This window comes from Hyperoodon ampullatus (genome assembly GCF_949752795.1).
Source record: "Hyperoodon ampullatus genome assembly, chromosome: 1".
Taxonomy (NCBI): Eukaryota; Metazoa; Chordata; class Mammalia; order Artiodactyla; family Ziphiidae; genus Hyperoodon; species Hyperoodon ampullatus.
The window spans coordinates 201,550,058-201,568,799 of record NC_136914.1 but is presented as its reverse complement, the minus strand read 5'-3'; the positions used below and the strand labels follow the sequence as shown (position 1 = coordinate 201,568,799).

Sequence of the window (18,742 nt, the reverse complement as noted above, 5' to 3'; positions counted from 1 at the left end):
CTGCTGCTGCTGCTGCTGCTGCTGCTGCTGCTGCTGCTGCTGCTGCTGTCGCCCGCGCCCGCGGGCGGGCGAGGCTGGCGGCTGCAGCACGCGCGAGCAGGTGAGGGGGGCCGGGAGGACCGAGCCGGGGGTAGGGTGCTGCGTTCTGGGTCCAGGAACTGCTCTAAGGGATTTGGCCCAGGTTTTGCGCGGGATGTTGGGGGGCTCTCGCCAGCAGGTCCTTCCCCCAAGGCTGGGAGAGGTTCACGCCCCTCTTTGGACGGGAGGGAAGGGGGGACAGAGGGGACCGCAGCCTGGGGTCTGGGGATCTCTGGGGTCCTTGGCTGCAGCTGTCCCAGGTTCTGAAGCCCCTCGAGGCCCGAGCCCCTGGGGCTGGCCCCCTACCCACATACACAGGAGGGATAGTTCAGCGAACTGTCCTGGCCCAAATTTCTCTCACACTGCTTGCAGCCCTAGGGCCGGCAATAATCCCATCTCCACTCTCTCAACCTCGACTGAGGACTGGGGACCTACCCGAGTAGATGACTAAGCTGAGAGCAGGAACTGGGGTGAAAGAGAGGTTCTCACCCCCCTTGTTGTATAAATGGCTCCAGAAGTCCACAATGGTGGCTGAACTGGGCAGTTCTCTGGTCAGGGGGTGGGAGAGGTGAGAGGCCTAAGGCATGGGAGGCAGGATGCTCCAAGCAGGGGTGGGGTGGAAGTTCTGGGGGGCAGCGGGGGCAGCATTCACACCCCTTCCCCAATCCCTGCTCTCCCTATGCAGGCCTGGAGCACACACTCCTGAGAGGCAGCAGAGGTCGGGGACTCCAGGTCCCTGAGATCCCAGTCCGCACAGAAGGCTCATGGAGCCTGGGGCACGTGGGGCCCTCCTCTCAAGGGCTAGCAGGTTCTCTCTGGACCTGTAGGGCACCACCCCCATCTAGCCACCATGGCGCATGGCTTCCCAGTGGGCTTCGACCCAGTGGGCCTCACAGACCTAAGCTCTGGCTCTCTGAGCTCCCTCTCCTCCCGAGGCCACCTGGGCAGCGAGTCAGGCTCTGCAACCCGATACCTGCTGAGAAAGCAACGGCGGCTGCTGAATGGGCCCCTCCGCGGAATCCGAGCCTCATCGCCCATGGGCCGTGTCATCCTCATCAACTCCCCCATCGAAGGTGGGAGCAGGGCCCAGCCACCGGGCCGGGAACTGCAGGTGGGGGGGTAGGGGACAGCAGGCACTAGGTAGGAGAGGGCAGAGCCAGTGTGGGTGGGGGAACTCAAAAAATGGGAATCGTAGGGATGCAGGGAGAGAGGGCCTCTGGTAACCCACAGACTCTTCCTCATCTACTCTGTTCTCACCTTTAAGCCGATCCTTTAGTGTTCCAGGATTGTGGAGAGGTCAGAGGTGGGAGGCCTGGCATGGAGGTAGAGAAGGGGGGGTGTGGTATGCCAGCCCCCAAGGAAGGAAGGCAGAGTATTAAATTGGCACCTCACTCCTATGGACTCTTCCTTTCTCCAGACCCATTCATGTGTGACTTTGGGGGGTGGGCAGGATGGAGAGGGACATTCTTCATCAACCAGTTCATTGTGTGCCCAGCTCTGTGCTGGGCTGTGAGGCGTCAATGTCCAGCTGGACAGACAGAATTAAAGGCTTCAGGTGCAGAGGACAGAGACAGAGGTAAAGTGGAAGATGTTCCAAAGAGTTGGGAGAAAAGGAGGGTTGAGGATAGGGAGGGAGCCCCAGGTCTGGGCCCTGAGGGAGGGGGACACCTAATCTTATGTAGTTGCTTAATGTTTCATTGCACACCTATTGTATACCAGCTCTTGTTAGGTCCTGTGGGAACCTACAGAGAAATAAGGCTCAATCTTCACCTTCCAGAAATTTCCAGTGTAGCAGGGCTTAGAGACAGAGCAATGACAGCAGCTGGTGGTGGGGCGGAGATATCACAGACAAGGTTGAAATGGAAAGCATGGAATATGTTGGGTGGGCACTTAGGAGGCAGCCTGGCTGCAGTGACAGATGTGAGGCGACAAAGAGCCGGCGACCAAGGCAGGACCTTGAATACCAGCAGGGGAGTGGGGCCCCCTGGGCCTGGGCTTTCCATGGGTGGGACCAGATAAGTATCTCCAGCTCTGCTCTTCTCTCTCAGCCAGCAGGGCTCCCCTGGCTGGATCCCAGACTGGACTTTTCAGCCTGCTCCTTCCCGCTGACTCAGCTGGGCCCCTCTGTCCCCTACCCAGGGCACCAGGGCAGGGGAGGAGCATGTTGCTCAGGGAGCAGGCTTTCCTGCACCAGTGGCCCATCACGCTCACCCCCATCGTCCACCAAGCCCGGCCTCAATTTCAGGTGAGCAGCAGGGCAGCATGTCATTCTGGACATGGAGCAGAAGTCGCCAGATAAGCTAGGAAACACAGAGGGGGAGAGAGGAGGTACTGTAGCACGGCCCTTGCAAGTCCCATCGTATTGGAAGAACCACGTCATACCTCCCCCTCACACGCCCACGTACTCCATGCCCAACTGTGATGCGAGGCCTATGCACACTGTCCCTCTAAAGATCCTCTTCCAGAAGTTCCATGAGTGCTCTCTCCCTCTGCCTCACCCCAGTGCCCTAGTGCAGCCAGGAGAGCAGCATCCCCTAGCAATGGAAGGACTGGGGCATTGCTCCAACCAGCTGGCTTGTCTGGGTTGGGAGCCTGTGAGCTCAGAATCATCCCCTCTGCCTGAGCACAAACATCTCCCAACTCACCACAGCCTGGAGCCCCTCCCCCATGTTATTATCAATATTTAGAACTTTCCAGAGGCCTAAAGTTAACTGATAAGGAGACACAGTGGGAAGGGGAACACTGCCACCCATATCACCCAGGAGTTCCCACCAACTCCTCAAACTCAGTGGGTCCCAGAGAAATGGTATTATCTTTAATCCCAACCAGCCCTTTCTCCTCACTCTCCTAATTCATTCATTTATTCATTAGTCCACTTATTATTTCATTGATTAAAAAAAGACTTAGCAAATATCAAGCACAGTGCACCATACTGGGGATACACTGGTGGAAAGAATTACTAAGTCCCTACCATGATCGAGCTTACAGCCCAGTGAAAAGAGAGCACGAATAAATAATATACAAATAAGCAAATGATGAGAAAGGCTGGTAAGAATCTTGAAGGTACTAATTTGGATGATATGATAGAGCAGTGGTTCTCAAACTTCAGAATACATCAGAATTGTCTGGGGGGCTTGTTAGATAGGTTACTGGGCCCTACACCCAGAGAATCTGATTCAGTGGGTCTGTGGTAAGACCCCCAAGTTCACATTTTTAATAACTTTACAGGTGCTGCTATGCTGCTGGTCTGGAGAGCTCGCTTTGAGAACCATTCGGACAGACACTACCTGGGAGGAGGGGGAAGGGACTTTCTTAGGTAGGGTTGTCCAGGAAGGCTTCTCTGAAAGTGGTGTTTGAGCCAGGAGGAAGTGGAAATAGAAGGTGGCTTTATGAAGGTCTGGGCAAGAGCATCGCAGGCAGAGGGAACACTGAAAGGACTGGCCAGTGAGAGGAACAGGAAGGCGGTCACTGTGGCCAAAGGTCATGAGACTGGGGAGGGTGGCCAGAGGTGAGTGTAGAGAGGTGGGCAGGGGAAAGCCCAGGGAGGGCGTTATTGGGCATGGAAGGAATGTGGAGCTCCTTCTAGAAGCAGGGGTAGGCACTGAGGTTTGTAATCAGGGGAAAGGCATGATCTAGTATGAAAGTTGACTCTGGCCACTGTGTAGAGAATGGACTAAAGGAGGCAGGAGTGGAGGAGATAGTGAGGAGGCTGCCGAGTGCCTGGAGGGATGCCTGATGGCCCCAGGCTAGGGCAGTGGAGGTAGAGGATCTTCCCTCCTCAGAGGCCCCAAGCTCCTAGGCTCAAAACCCCAGATTTGACATCCCCCTGGCCCAGGGCCCTAGGGAGGCCCCCCGAGGAGAGACTGAGGAGAAAGAGGGTTGGAGGGCGGGAGAGCAAAAGCCTCCTCATCTGGGCTGAGAAAGTCCCGGGACCTGTGCAGATAGAATCAGCTAGGAAGCCCCAGCATCTCCCACAGCTCTGTCCTGCACTGTCCCCACCTACAGGCTGCCTTTGGGGATTACTTCCTGAGCTGCCCTGCTCATGTACAGTAACCTGATTTCTCTTAGATCGAATAGAAGTGTGTGTGTGTGTGTGTGTGTGTGTGTGTGATATTTCTCCTCTCAAACACCTCTGAGTGAGCCTTCCCCAAGAAGAACTCTGACCTTCCCACCTGGGACCCAACTTACCCCTCCAGTCCCCTCACTTTTCTCTAACCAAAAGGCCACCTCTGAGCCTTTGCTCACTCCATCCCCTCATCAGTGCCTTTCCCTTCCCCTCCACCCATCCAAATCCCATCCTCCAAGAAAACTTCCCTGACAGCTCCAGTCCCTAAGGACCCCCTCCTCTGACTTTGCCCATCACTGATGGAGAGGACCACTCCTGTGCTCTGGGCACATACTGAGGCATGGTGGTTTGAGTTTCTTTCCTCATGTAGTCAGTTAGCTCCTAGAGCCCTCACCTCCAGGATCACAGAGTCTATGAGATACAAGGGGCCTCAGGGATCCTTCCACAACATCCCAGACAGGGACTTACTAGGTATCAGTTTGTATGCCTCCAGTGATGGGAAACTCACTATCTTTCCTCGGAAAATTCATTCCATTGTCTGCCAACTGAAGGTTTTAGAAAGTTTTCCCTTATTAAATCTTCCTCCATATAACTCCACTGCGTGGGCTTGGTTCTGCCTTATGGATTACACAGACAAAAACACCTAATGCCTTTTATAGAAGAGCTCTTCAACTATTTGAATATAGACTTACCATACTCGTGTCTACTGCAAGCTGGATAGCCCAGACTCCCTCAACTGTGCCTCGTAGAATGGAATCGTGAACATCTTTCCCATCCATCTGACTCTCAGAGTGGCAGGATTTTTCAGAATTTGGCCTATCCCAGGCCTGTGGTCATGGGTAGCTTAGTAAGGATTAGATACACACACACACACACACACACACACACACACACACACACACACAGACCCTGCATTATGAGGAAAGGAGAACAGTGTCTTCTAGCATGGAGTCCTGTCCTGTCTGCTCCCACACCCTCCCTGGCCCATGGTCTCAAAATCACCCAGAGAGGACTCAGAAATTAGCTACCTACCCCCTCATTTAGGGCCCTGGGTGCCGGTGCCCAGCAACCCAGCCTTCGCAGGCCCCAAGCTGGGGAGGCCAGGGGCCCTCTGTGCCCAGAATGGGCAGGGGAGTCATGCCTGTGTCCCTACGCCAACAGCCAACAGCGATGAAAGTGACATCATCCATGCAGTCCGAGTGGAGAAGAGTCCAGCTGGGAGGCTGGGGTTCAGTGTGCGGGGCGGCTCTGAGCACGGCCTGGGCATCTTCGTCAGCAAAGTGGAGCAGGGGAGCAGTGCAGGTGAGTGGGGCCCAGGTCCTGGCTTCGGACGTGACCCCCACTTTGGTGGGGTGCGGAGATGCTGTTGTCAAGAATAAGAGGAGAGGGCCCTCAGCTTTGGAGGGCCTGATCCAATGGGGAGATGGAAGGGGCTAATGAACAGGTAGGTCCCTGTCTGATGGCAGATACTCAGACCCTACCTGGGGATCCCAATCTCATCAAAGAGGTTTTACCCCAGGGAGCCTAGTCTGATGGGAGAGGCTCAGCCTCAACCTGGGGGACTTCTCCCAAGCGGCCCATGCCAGCCATGCCTCCCCGGTGCAGAGCGGGCTGGTCTGTGCGTGGGTGACAAGATCACCGAGGTGAATGGGCTGAGCCTGGAGAGCACCACGATGGGCAGTGCTGTGAAGGTGCTGACGGGCAGCAGCCGCCTGCACATGATGGTGAGGCGCATGGGCCGCGTACCAGGCATCAAGTTCTCCAAGGAGAAGACCACATGGTGAGCAGGCCTGGTCCCACCCCACCCACCCCAGCACCACCACCCAAAGCCATGGAGGGAGAGGCCAATGGCACAGGGCTCAGACGGGGGCCTGGCTAGTACGGCTTCTCTTCTTCCCATCCCCTGGCACTGGAAACACAGGGATCCGACAGCCTGAACTTGAAATGAGAAAAGGCCATTTCTTTCCCCAAGCCCTCCTCTCAACACTGTGCTGTCTCAGACCCCAGTGGCCCTGCCCCTCCATGCTGCGGCTGTGAGCCTGGGGACAGTACCCGGCCTCTCCCTCGGGGCCCGGGGAGGATTTGAAATGGGGCCTGGCAGTTAGAGCTGCTCAATAAAGAGAGATTTGCGTGGTTTCCCTGACTTGATGAAATCTATATCCCAGTGAAGATCTCAGGTCTGGGAGTCCCCCAAAGGCAGCCCTGCCTTTCCTATGCAATTGTCTTGGCTGCTGGGAGGTGAGGGGTGGCCGGTGGTGGAGGAGGGCCCAGGCTGAGGGCCCCGTGCTGTTGTCCAGGGTGGATGTGGTCAATCGGCGGCTGGTGGTGGAAAAGTGCAGCTCAACGCCCTCTGACAGTGGCTCAGAGGACGGCGCACGGCGCATCGTCCATCTCTACACAACCTCGGATGACTTCTGCCTGGGCTTCAACATCCGCGGGGGCAAGGAGTTTGGCCTGGGCATCTATGTGTCCAAGTGAGGGCTGGGGCAGGGTATGGAACGGGGTTGGGCTGGAACCTGGGGATGGGTCAGCAAGTGAGTCCTGGCCAATGACCTAGGTCAGGGGTGGGATCTGGAGAGGGGGTCGGGGGTCACCAGGAGGATGGTCAAGGGGTTTGACTGGGGTATCCCTGTATGCAAGTGAAGAGTCTGGAATAGGGTGAGGGAGAGCAGCCAGGTGGCCTATCAGAATGCCTCCTTTCTGACCCCAGAGTGGACCATGGTGGACTGGCCGAGGAGAACGGCATCAAGGTGGGGGACCAGGTCCTGGCAGCCAATGGTGTCAGGTTCGACGACATCAGCCACAGCCAAGCCGTGGAGGTGCTGAAGGGCCAAACACACATCATGTTGACCATCAAGGTGGGCAGGACTGTGGGAGACAGGGAGAGGCCAGACTATAGGAAGGACTTCCCAGACCACTCTAGCACTTAATGTTGCCCATCGCTGTGCAACTTATGACTTTCCACAGCCTCGCGAGAGGTAGGGCAGGCATTGTCCTCATACCTATTTCACAGAAGAAGAAACTGAGGCTCAGAGAGGTGACATAACTCAGGAATCACAGTCAATTACTCAGTTGATCAGTAGGAGGGCCTGGTTTCTCTCCAGCTCCCCACCAGATGCGTAGGCCAGTGTCCCTTTGTATGAGTGGTGGAAGTCTAGGGGCCTCCACCCAGAAAGGAGTCCTGCCCAGAAAGGGGGTGGTAACTGTGGCTTTGGGCAGGACCTGGGTAGTGGGCATCCTCAAGGCACAGGGCAGGGAGGTCTGGGCTGGAGCCAGAGATTGGATTTCAGGGGATGTGCCTGGATTCATTATTCATGTGGGTCTCACACTTGCCTAAGGATCAAGTCCTTCTCACCCTGGCTCCCGGAGGAGGTGATGTCTCACTCTCCCCTAGCGCCCAACCCTGGCCCCTGGCCCCATCCTCTCCCTTGTGAGACTTCTTCCCTCTCACCATTCAGTGCCTCCCCTGCCACCCCCCCCCCCACCGCCTCTATTTCCCACCTCTCCCACATCCCGTTTCTCCATTTCCTTCCTCTCAGATTACCCCAAACACTCCTCCTCTCTCCCACTCTGCCCCCATTCATTCATTCATTCAATATTTTTGAGTACCTACGACATGGCAGCCACTATGCCAGGTACTGGGTCACAGCAGTGAACAAGATAGACAAGGTCTCTGCTACTGGAGGGAAACAGACAAACTAGGACTGTGACAGCTGCTGTAGGGAAATTAACGGAGAGGTGGGATGGGGTAATTTGGGAAGGCTCTTTTAGCCAGGGGGGGTCAGGACCTTTCAGCTCTGAGGAGGTGACACCTGAAGAGCTGGCCATAAGACGAGGTGAAGGAAGAGAATCCAGGCAGAAGGGACAGCAAGTGCAAAGGCCCTAAAGTATAGAGGAACTTGGCACGTTCAGAAACAAAGTGGCTGGTGTGGCTAGAACATGATGAGCTCGGAGGAGAGTAATCAGGTTGAAAAGTTGACTCCTGTCCCATCGCTCCTCCATTCTTACCCTCCCTCCTCAACCACTCCCCTCTGCCCTCCTGTGCCCACCATGCCCTCCCCAGGAGACCGGCCGGTACCCTGCCTACAAGGAGATGGTTTCTGAATACTGTTGGCTGGATCGATGTAAGTAGCCAAGACTCCAAGGTTGGAAGGTAGGGGCTGAGGCCCTAAATTGGGGCTGAAATCTCTGAAGAATAAGTGGGCAGGGGCACCAAAATCTCCTCAGGACTTTCACACGCCCAGAGCCATTTCTGGGCTCTCCTCCGAGAAGCTGCGGTTCCTTTACAGGCTCTCCTGGAGTCTGGAGTTGCAGGGGGTGGTTGAAGAAGAAGTGACTTGCTTAAGATCTCTCAACCAGTCAGTGACAGGACAGCTGAGCAGCTGGTTCCCTAGACCCCATGCTTACAACCTTGCTGCCGCCAAGCCCACGGATGGCCTGCAGCCCCGGCAGGGCCCCAAAGCCACCCGGCCAGATCGCTGAGACGCCCCTGCCCTCCCCACTGCCCGCAGTGAGCAACGGGGTGCTGCAGCAGCTGTCCCCCGCCTCGGAGAGCAGCTCCAGCGCCTCCTCGTTCGCCTCCAGTGCCCACTACAGCTCGGCTGATGGCTGGAGCTCCCTGCCCTCGGACTGCATGGATGTCTGCCTGGGGCCTGAGGAGCCGGGCAGCTGGGGCCCAGGCCGGGGGCGGGCAGACACGGCCATGCAGACGGAGCCAGACGCGGGGGGCCACGTGGAGACCTGGTGTAGCGTGCGGCCCACAGTCAGCCTCAGGGACACGGCCATCCGCTCCGACGGCCCCCCGCCTGCCCCCCGCCTTGACTCCGCGCTCTCTGAGTCCCCCAAAACGGCTCTGCTCCTGGCCCTCAGCCGACCCCGGCCCCCCATCACCCGCTCCCAGAGCCACCTGACCTTGTGGGGTATGTGGGGGATGGGTGGCTGCTGCTGTCTCCAAAGCCCCTGCTCCCAAACCTGTCCCTCACCCTGCCCTGAGCCCCAAAGCTTCCTTTGCGCCAGGCTTTGCCCCAGCGCCAGCTGCAGAATACACTCAGACCCTGCTCTGGGCTCCATTTCAAACTAGTCCTGGGCCCCAAACCTACCCTCAGCCCCAGCCCCAGCTCGTCAGCCCTGGGCCCCAAACCAGCCCTAACCCAGCCCCTTCATCCTGGAGTTCCCAGCCCTGTCTACAGCCAGACAAACAGACAGACACACGCACACACTCCTCACATAGCTGTAGCTGTGGGTGGGGGAGGGGTAGAAAGCTGGAAGAGGAACCCCGGCCCCGTGCTCATCCCCACCTCCCCACATGGCTGCAGATCCCGTCTGCCCCCTACTCTCCCTTTTCTCTGCCCCTCCCCACACCCCTGCCCCTCGTCCTTCCCTTCTGCCCACCCCTCCAGCCCCCCGGGTGCTCCCTCGTGTCTGCAGAGGAGAAGAAACAGCGGAGGAAGGAGAAGTCGGGGTCCCCTGGGGAGAAGGGGGCCCTGCAGCGCTCCAAGACCCTGATGAACCTCTTCTTCAAGGGAGGGCGGCAGGGGCGGCTGGCAGGGGACGGGCGCAGAGAGGCCTGGACGCTGGACAGTGGGAGCATGGCCAAGCCCCGCCCCCACCCGGACCTGGAGAAAGGTAAGTACTAGGCAGGTCAGCCAAGCAGGACAGAGGAAAAGTCCACTCCGGCACCCAGCAGGTCTGAGCTTAAATCCCACACTACTTCGTCCTAGCTGTGAGCCACCACTTCACCTTGCGAGCGTCATGAGTAAAATGAGAGTAATAATACCTATTTCTTTGGGAATAGTGAGGAATAAGTGAATTAGTGTATGTTAATCACTTAGCACATGGTCTGACACACAGAAGGTGCTCAGAAAATATAATGGTCCTTGTTATACTGCCTCATCTTCCCATTTTACAGAAGGGAAAACTGATGAGAGTCAGAGCATAGACAAGAAAGCCTTGGATCAGATCCCCGTGCTCTTGGCACTGAGGGGAGGCAGGGCACTCCTTTCCTAGAGCATTTGGCTTCACTTCCCCTGGCCAGAGCTCCACAGGCTTTACCCAGTTCTAGAACCATCTTGAGGAAGGCCATTTGTAGATCAAGGGCCAGGCAGGAAGGCCTAGACAGGCTTCACTCATGTCAGGGGCTTCCTAAGGACACTTACAGAGGGTGTCTCATCTCTCTGGTGAGATTCAGAGACTGGACCAAAAATGGATGAGTTGAGACTATCGGGGTTGCCTGTAACAGAAACTCAACTCAAGCTAGCTTTAAAAAGCGCTTCTTGGCTCAGCTACTGGCGCAAGCTGGGTCTAAACGTTTAAACAATCTCCTCAGACATCTGCCCCCTTCATCTTTTGGTTCCTCTTTCCCCTGGGTTGGCTTCATTATCTTGCCGGCTTTGCCACTTGGAGGTAAGAAGGCCACTGTCGCTTAGCAACCCAGGGAAAAGAGCTTCTCCTTAAATAGTTCCAGCTGAAGGCCCTCATTGGCCCAGCTGGGATCACGTGCCCAACACGTCACTTGTCATCTGGGAGAGAGAGAGGGTGCTTTCATTGGCCAGCCTGGGTCATGTGTCCACCCTGGAGTACAGGGACTGAGAATGGGGTGGGGGGGTGGTCCCCAAGTAAAATCAGGGTGCTGTTTCCAGAAGGGAGAGTGGATGCTGGGTACGCAAAAACAACCAGGGAATGAGGGGCTCGGCCCTGCCCCTCCCTGGGGTCTCAAGGTGACAGTCTCATGGGAGAGACAACCCCTTCAAATCAGGGCAGGCTCAGCCCCCTCCTTAAACCCATCTCTTTTTCCAAAGCCCCCAGGGCCCTGCTCTCTCCTGGTTCTCCTCCTACTTCTCTGGCCACTCCTCTCCTTCAAAGGCTCCTCTTTTTCTCTCTGTCCCTTGAAGGTAGGTGATTTGCCCTTGGGGTTCTTCCCTCCATTCATTTGCTTCCAAATGAACCTCCGCGAGCAGGGTGCAGACTGGACCCTCTCTTGATCCAAAGCCTTCACTGACTCCCCGTTGCCTGTGAATGAATCTCTGGCCTGAGCATGGCCTTCAAGACCCTCCTCAATAGCCTGGCCTCTTGCTTCCCGGTCCTACCACCTTCCAGCCTTGAACGCTCCATTCCAGCCAGTGATCCAGCCAGTCCTGAGCCCCCAAACCCCATTTTCAGATTGGGGACCAGGGCTGCAACTGAGCCTCTTTCTTCTTCATAGCAGGGGGAGTGGGATCCGTGCAGAAGTTTGTCACCTGGAGGCTGAGACGTGGTAATGCATGCATCCCTCTACCAAGCCTGGTTTACAGTAGAGCTGCAGATGGGGTGCATATTGGGGGTAGTAGCTTAGGGGCTTTGGGCTAAACTCAGTTGGGGTCAAGCATGGGGGATCAGACAGATAGGAAGGTGCACATTGGGGGGCAGCTAAAAGAATTGGACTATACTTTCTAAGAAAGATAGGGTTGCAGACAGATATTGGGGTGAATTTTTGAGGAATGGGAGCTTGAGTTGGGTCTCCCCAAAGACAGATTTTTGGAGAGATGAGGGAGGTAACCTTGCTAGAACTCCAGTGAGGACAGATGAGTATGACAGCGCATGTTCAGGGGGCCCAGGGGGCACTGGGCTAGGACTCCACTAAGGAACAGCCTGGGATAGGGGTCTGTGTTGGGGGCTGAAGGGCCTGGATTGGAGCTCCAATGATGAGAAGATTATGTGGGAGACCATGGTGGGGAGCATCTGGGCTAGGCTGGGATTCCGTCGGGGGTACATGGGCCCCTTAGCCAGTCTGTTCTGGGGTCTGACCCCACTGAGGGGAGCCCCCCGCCTCCTCTTCTGATGGCTCCTGGCTCCTTCATCATACCCTTTTGCTCCTGCCCTGCAGACTGGGAGAGGGGCCGGACTCTGCTCTCTGCCAGGTCCAGGAGCCCCTCCAGCCAGCTGCCCAACGTGGATGAGAGGGTGCAGGCCTGGGAGAGCCGAAGGCCCCTGATTCAGGACCTGGCCCGGCGGCTGCTGACTGACGACGAGGTGCTGGCTGTCACCCGCCACTGTTCCCGGGTGAGCCTCCAGCCTGTCCCCAGCCCTAGTACATAGTCACTCAGTCTCCCAGCCCTTCATTCATTCAGGCCACTATCTATTGACCAGTATCTGGGCTGGACACTGTGAGGCCAGTGGTAAGTAAAAGCAGAAGTTACCCCTGTAACTCATGAGTGCACACAGACACACGGACACATGGACACACACACACACACACACACACACACACACACGTTGAGCTCACAGCCAGGAAGGGAAGATAGACAGTAACTAAAACCTAAGCACCCATAGTGACAAATCATGTGAAGTACTGTGAAGAAAAAGAACATGAGAAAATAACCTAAGAGGCACAAACTAGATGGCGTGGTCTGGGAGGGCCTCCCTGAGGAGGTGATATTTAAGCTGAGGGGAGAAGGAGCCAGACCAGACAGGTGATGAGTTCGGGACCTGAGTCCCTGCAGTCACCTGCTCTGTTCTCTGTTCTCTTCTAAACCCAGGCTTCCCCACCCCTCATGCCTCCTTCCACTCCTGGGTCAGCCAACAGGCCTGGCCTCATGCCAAGCCCCCTCCCCTGTTACCCAAGTCAGTAATCTTTTGTCCTCCCAACATACCCCAAGCCTCTCCCAACACCTGCACTCTTGTTCTCTGTTTCGTTCAACTTCAGACAGAAGCAGAGGGCCCCACGGTGGGGTAGAGGGTAGATCTCAGGGAGTCTTTGTAGCCTGGGTGTTGGGGAGGCTGCAGGAGGCACAGGCCACGCCCTCCAGGAGGATTGGAAGGCTCTCTCCTATCCCTCTGTCTCAAGAACCTGCAGGTTTCCTGTGATGGGTTCCTTGTGCTGGATCTGCATCAGTGCACACGTGATCCTCTATACCAGGGCAAGCTGAGGAGTTTCAGGAAATTGTTTGTGGTTCCCCCGACTCCCTCACCTTGGTCAGGGTGGGGCTGTGTTATGTCTGTGTGACGTGCATTTGTTAATCTCTGGGGTACCTGAGTTTGTGTTGACTTAACTGTACGGTTGTATCTGTGTGTATGTCACCTGGAGACTGAGGCACACTAATTAATGCATCCTTTTGCCAGTGCTTGGTTTACAGCAGAGCTACATATGGGGGTGCATCTGGGGGGCAGCTAAAGTCCTCTGGGCTAAACTCAGTTGAGTGTCACGCTCAGCTCTGAGCGCCAAGTAGGGCTGTGTGTACCAAGCCTTTGTGAGCCTGCAACTCTAGGCTCTGGCCACTAGGTAGCGCTCTGCATCAGTTTCTTTGGTAGGCTCCTGTTCCCCCACCCCTCTGCTCCTCCCACCCTGCCCAGGCCAGGAGGGCCTCTCTCTGTGCCCCAGAGCACCTAGGGAGCAATGCCTACCACCCAAGCCTGACCCAAGCCCCCCACACACCAAGAGATCAGACCCTCGGGGTGGAGTCCTGGCTGGAATGATTAGTAAAGCTCCCCTGGTGACTTGGATGTGTGGTTCCCGAACCCCAAGCCTCCCTTCTCTCTCCCCCTCTGAGCCATCTCCCCACAGCCGCCAGACCAGGTATTATAAACCACCTCTCTGATCACTTTACACTCCCCAAGCCCCCTTGCAGCCTCATATCTTTGGCAGAATAGAGTACAAGTTCCTTGTCCTCACATTCAAGGCCCTCTCTGATTTGATTCCCCAATTCACTAACCTCTGCTTTCCCATGGTCACCACATCACATCCTCTTTCCTTGGTATAACATACAACACTGGTTTATACAGCCTACGAATTGCACAACTCTAGGGGCACTACTCACACTGTAGTCACAAACTGTACAGCCTATATGGAGGCCCTCCATGTACCCCATGTTCCATTCCACACTACCCTTTCCTGCCAGCTATCACGCTGTTTCCCTGCATTTATCCTTAAGAGTCAGTGTAAAGGCCATCTCCTCCATGCAGCCTCCTTTGATCTTCCCACCCTCCTCTGAGACTGCCTCTGCCCCATCACCAGTAGTCTGTAGTTTACTGGAGCATGTGGCTCTCTGTTGTTGTGTCCCCACTGCCCAGTACAGGACCTGGCACTTAGTGGATGCTGAACACAGGTTTGTGGACTTGAAGTGTGTGCACATATGTGACTGGCTCTGTGCAATTACATGTATCTCTCTCCAGACAAAAGGGGGTGTGTTGTCCATATTTGTAAGTGTGGGTCCCTGTAATTTTGTGTGTGGTTTAGGGCCACACAGAGCTGAATTTCCAGATATTTATGACTGTCTCACTCTGGCCACCAGGGTGTGCTGTTTCCCCGTGTCTGTGCACGCCCAGGATGCTCTGTGTGTGTCCCGGAATCAGTATGTGTGTCCCTCATGGCACTAGGGGGCAGTGTGCTGTCCAAGTCGGCTGGCTCCCAGTATACAGTTTGCCAGTTTGTCTGGGTCGGTGGGGTGTGGCTGGTGGCATCCGGGCAGTGCCAGGCAGAAAGGCCTCCACCACCCTGGGTACTGACTGGAGAGGCTTTCTGTAGGGCCACCCCTTCCCCAGAGTCCCCATTCCAGCCTTGAACAAAGCCTAATTTGTACGTCTGTGCAGACACAAGCTGGGACAGCCAGGCGCACAGACTAGACTTTGGCTCAAATTCCTTCCTTCAGCCTGGGAGGTGGGGTGGGGAGGAGAGTCCACGCCCTGCATATCCTTTTCCGGTACCACAGCAGGCAGGAGCCAGAGCTCTTAGCTTGGTTCCTCATCTGTGTGGCCTGGGGCAAAGTCCTTCTCTCTGAGCCTCAGTTCCCTCATCTGTGAAACGGGAATAATTGACGTCTCTCTCAGAGTGGTTGCTAAATGAGAGACCATGTGTACGAGGCCTAGAAAAAGGCCCAAAGCTGTTATTGTTATTGCTGTTACAGCTCTGTCATTATTATTGCAGGCTTCCTCCCAGTCACCAAGATAAGACAGCCTGGGGGTGGGGAGAACCTCTCCTAAACGTGGGGTCCCTCCATGCCCAGGCATGCCCCCTCACTGGGCTCTGGATGTTCCCTCTGCTATCTGACCTGTGGTGCCTCTCTCTGCAGTACGTGCATGAGGGCGGCGTGGAGGACCTGGTGAGGCCCCTGCTGGCCATTCTGGATAGGCCTGCGAAGCTGCTGCTGCTGAGGGACATCAGGTGGGGAGGGCTTGGGGGCAGGAAGGGGATCCCCGATACCTCCCCTAACCTCTCCAGGGCTGAAGTCCCTCCAGGCACCTCCAGAACTGAGCCCTGACCACCCCTCGTCTCTTGCCCTCCCCCAGGGGTGTGGTGGCCCCCACAGACCTGGGTCGCTTCGACAGCATGGTGATGCCTGTGGAGCTGGAGGCTTTTGAGGCCCTCAAGAGCCAGGCAGGTCAGCAGCCAGGGGGCAGGACTGTGGATCCCGAGCCGCAGGTGGGGCTGGGGGCGTGGCCTCCCAGTGGAGAGGGGCAGAGATTGCCTGGGCCCATTCAGCTGGGCCCATCAGGGAGCCTTGTTCCTGACTTGCTCTCCTCTCCAAACAGTTTGGCCTCCTGCCTTGCGACCAGCCCGGCAGGACACACCGCCCAAGCGTCACCTCATCACTCCTGTGCCTGGTCAGTCAGAGTCCCAGAGCCCAGGGAGGGGGCACACCCTAGGGAGGCTGGGGAAGGGAGAGTGAACCTTTCATCCTTGTCCCCATGTGGGCTGTCGCGGCTTCAGAGGTACGTGTGTTTCCCTGAAGGAAATCCCTTGTCTGCCAGAACCATTTTCATCATGTCCACTCACCATCCGTACTATTATTTACTTAATAATATTAAAAAATTTTTTAATTAATTAATTTTATTTTTGGCTGTGTTGGGTCTTCGTTGCTGCACGCGGGCTTTCTTTAGTTGTGGCGAGCGGGGGCTGCTCTTCATTGCAGCGTGCGAGCTTCTCATCGTCGTGGCTTCTCTTGTTGTGGAGCACGGCTCTAGGCGCGCGGGCTTCAGTAGTTGGTGGCTCGCGGAGCTCAGTAGTTGTGGCTCGCGGGCTCAGTGGTTGTGGCTCACGGGCTCAGTGGTTGTGGCTCACGGGCTTAGTTGCTCCAAGGCATGTGGGATCTTCCCGGACCAGGGCTTGAACCTGTGTCCCCTGCATTGGCAGGCAGATTCTTAACCACTGCGCTACCAGGGAAGCCCCTTAATAATTGGTTTTAAACCCACCCACTTTTTAAATCATCTCATTCTATGCAATAACCTCTGCGAAATTACCAGCTTGGTGTGGGAGTCTTATTTTTACTTTCTATTGTAATAGTTACTTAAATAAAACTGTAACTATTACAATAGAAAGTTTTAAAATACTATTGCAATAGAACCTGGGCACGCTGCCAAAGGGCCTGAGCAAACCCAGGCCTGGGTCTCCCTACACCAACAAAGGCAAGGACTGGGGCTTGGCAAGGTGGTCTGGGCTGTTGAGGAGAAGGCGGCCTGACCTTGGCCCTCTTCCCCAGACAGTCGTGGAGGCTTCTACCTACTTCCTGTGAACGGCTTCTCAGAGGAGGAAGATGATGGGGAGCTGAGGGAGCGTCTGGGGGGCCTCCAGGTCTCCCTGGGTGCCTCTGCCTCCTGCCACCCTCATAAAGGGATCCCCCCTCTCCAGGATGTGCCAGTAGATGCCTTCATCTCACGCAGAGGCGCCTGCACACCCCCTCCCCAGCCACCCCCCGTGGCTCCCCGGCCCCCGAGGCCTAACTGGCTGCTGACAGAACCCTTGACCCTAGAGGGCCCTCGGCAGAGCCGGAGCCAGGGCCCAGGCCAGAGCCACAGCCGCAGCCGGGGCAGAGGCAAGTCCCCCGGGCGCAGGCGTTCCCCATCCCCGGCACCTATCCCCACTCCCAGCACAGCCAGCGGGCGCTACCACAAGCCTCGGAAGGCCAGGCCTCCTCTGCCACGACCTACGGATGGGCAGGTGGCCAAGGCAGGGGCCAGTCAAGGGCCCTCTGAGAACGGAACTGGTGGGACAGCCGAAGAGGCAGCCACGAAGGTCCCCAGTGGGGAGCTGAGGACCGTCACGCTATCCAAGATGAAGCAGTCCTTGGGTGAGTCCAGGCGGGACTGCGCCTGCTTGGGGGTGGGGGCTTTTGGGTGTGAGTGAGGTTGGTGGGCTTGGTTTTGGGGTATAATTAGGGGACCTGGGACTAGGGAAAGAATCGGGGTATTAGGATATAGTTGGGAGGGTCCATATTTGGGAGGTTTGGGGTCTAGAATGAGTTGAGGATTGAGTAGTAATAGAATCTGGGGGTTTGGGAGAAGTTGGGGGCTCTCTATTTGGGGATGGGTCCTGGGTTCTCCTGGGAGCTCTGGGCTTTAGGGGTGTGGCTGCACGGTAACCCAGTGTTCCTCCCTCTCACTAGGCATCAGCATTTCTGGGGGCATTGAGTCCAAGGTGCAGCCCATGGTGAAGATAGAAAAGATCTTCCCTGGGGGCGCCGCCTTCCTCAGTGGGGCCCTTCAGGTGGGTGAAGGGCACCCAGGCCCACCCCCTAGGCCCAGAGCTGAATTCTGGCAGGGGGCGGGGCTGGTACATGCTCATCTTCCAGCCAGACATGTTTAGAGCAGGTCATGGGAGGAGGCTTGGGAGCAGCGGTGTTAGGCCTGAAGGATGAGCAGACCTAGGGAAAAATCTGTCCCCTCATGCCAGCCTGCGCCTGAGGGTGGCCCATCCTGTTACACCACTAGCCCCAAGGGACAAAAGGCAATTGTCTGCACCCCACCCTGCCCCCAACCGGCTCTGGACACAAAAGTCCCATTGTCCATCGCCTCCGCCCAGAGCCCAGATGGGGAGGAGTGTCCTAGCTGGTGGAGGTGAGAGGTTGGGTGGTGGTGTGGAGTTGACCTGAGAAGGGAGGTCTGTGATTCTCCCACCCCCATCCCAGGCTGGCTTTGAGCTTGTGGCCGTGGATGGAGAGAGCCTGGAGCAGGTGACCCACCAGCGGGCAGTAGACACCATCCGCCGGGCGTATCGAAACAAGGCTCGGGAGCCCATGGAGCTTGTGGTCAGGGTCCCCAGGCCCGACCCACTGCCCTTACCCTCTGACTCATCAGCCCTCACTGAACAGCGGCTTCCTGGTGACCATTCCCCTGCCCGCTGACCCCTTGATGGTACTCCAGCTACCTCCCACTGGCTCCCAGAACCTCCCATTAATGCCCTTCCCACCCATACCCAGACCCCTCCCGCTGATGCCAGGCTTCTCCAGCTGACCCCCAGCCCAGTGCCCTCTCCAGTCTTCCAGCCTCCTGATACTAATCCCAGACTCTCCCCAGCTACCCTGTAACTCTTCCCACTGACCCCCGAGAATCCTCCTGCCATCCCCTGGACCTCACCTACTAACCACTTCAGGCCTCAAGAACCTCCCACTCCTGCTTGCCTTGCCTACTCCCAAAGCTCCACACTGGTGGCTCAGATCCTCTCCCCCCACATTCTCCCTCCCCAGTTGTCACTAAGGCTCTGCTCATTCCAGATAAACTTGGTGTCAAGGACAAGGTGCTACTGGGCAGCTCTGTCACCAGCTCACTATCTCCAACCTCCCAAGACAGGAAGGGGGTTGGGAAACCCAAGGTCTGGAGCTTAGGATTGGTGTGCACTTTCTCATGATTCCC

General features: G+C 56.6%; 1 protein-coding gene across 2 annotated transcripts; it reads left to right on the top strand.

Annotated features, from left to right (window-relative positions):
* Positions 1-868: 868 nt before the first annotated feature.
* PDZD7 (PDZ domain containing 7) lies at positions 869-18,234 on the top strand (the record flags this gene model as incomplete). Of its 2 annotated transcripts, XM_079705213.1 has the most annotated exons (17): positions 869-1,151; positions 5,306-5,446; positions 5,750-5,924; positions 6,442-6,618; positions 6,855-7,002; positions 8,208-8,268; positions 8,656-9,063; positions 9,572-9,769; positions 10,942-11,034; positions 11,346-11,396; positions 12,006-12,181; positions 15,187-15,278; positions 15,404-15,495; positions 15,647-15,718; positions 16,594-17,181; positions 17,497-17,597; positions 18,019-18,234. In XM_079705213.1, 17 exons carry the CDS (start codon positions 929-931, stop codon positions 18,232-18,234), a joined length of 3,012 nt encoding a protein of 1,003 aa, XP_079561339.1. The 2 variants fall into 2 exon arrangements, with proteins under 2 accessions (XP_079561339.1, XP_079561338.1); XM_079705212.1 differs by lacking the exon at positions 10,942-11,034 and having other exon boundaries at positions 929-1,151.
* Positions 18,235-18,742: the final 508 nt, after the last annotated feature.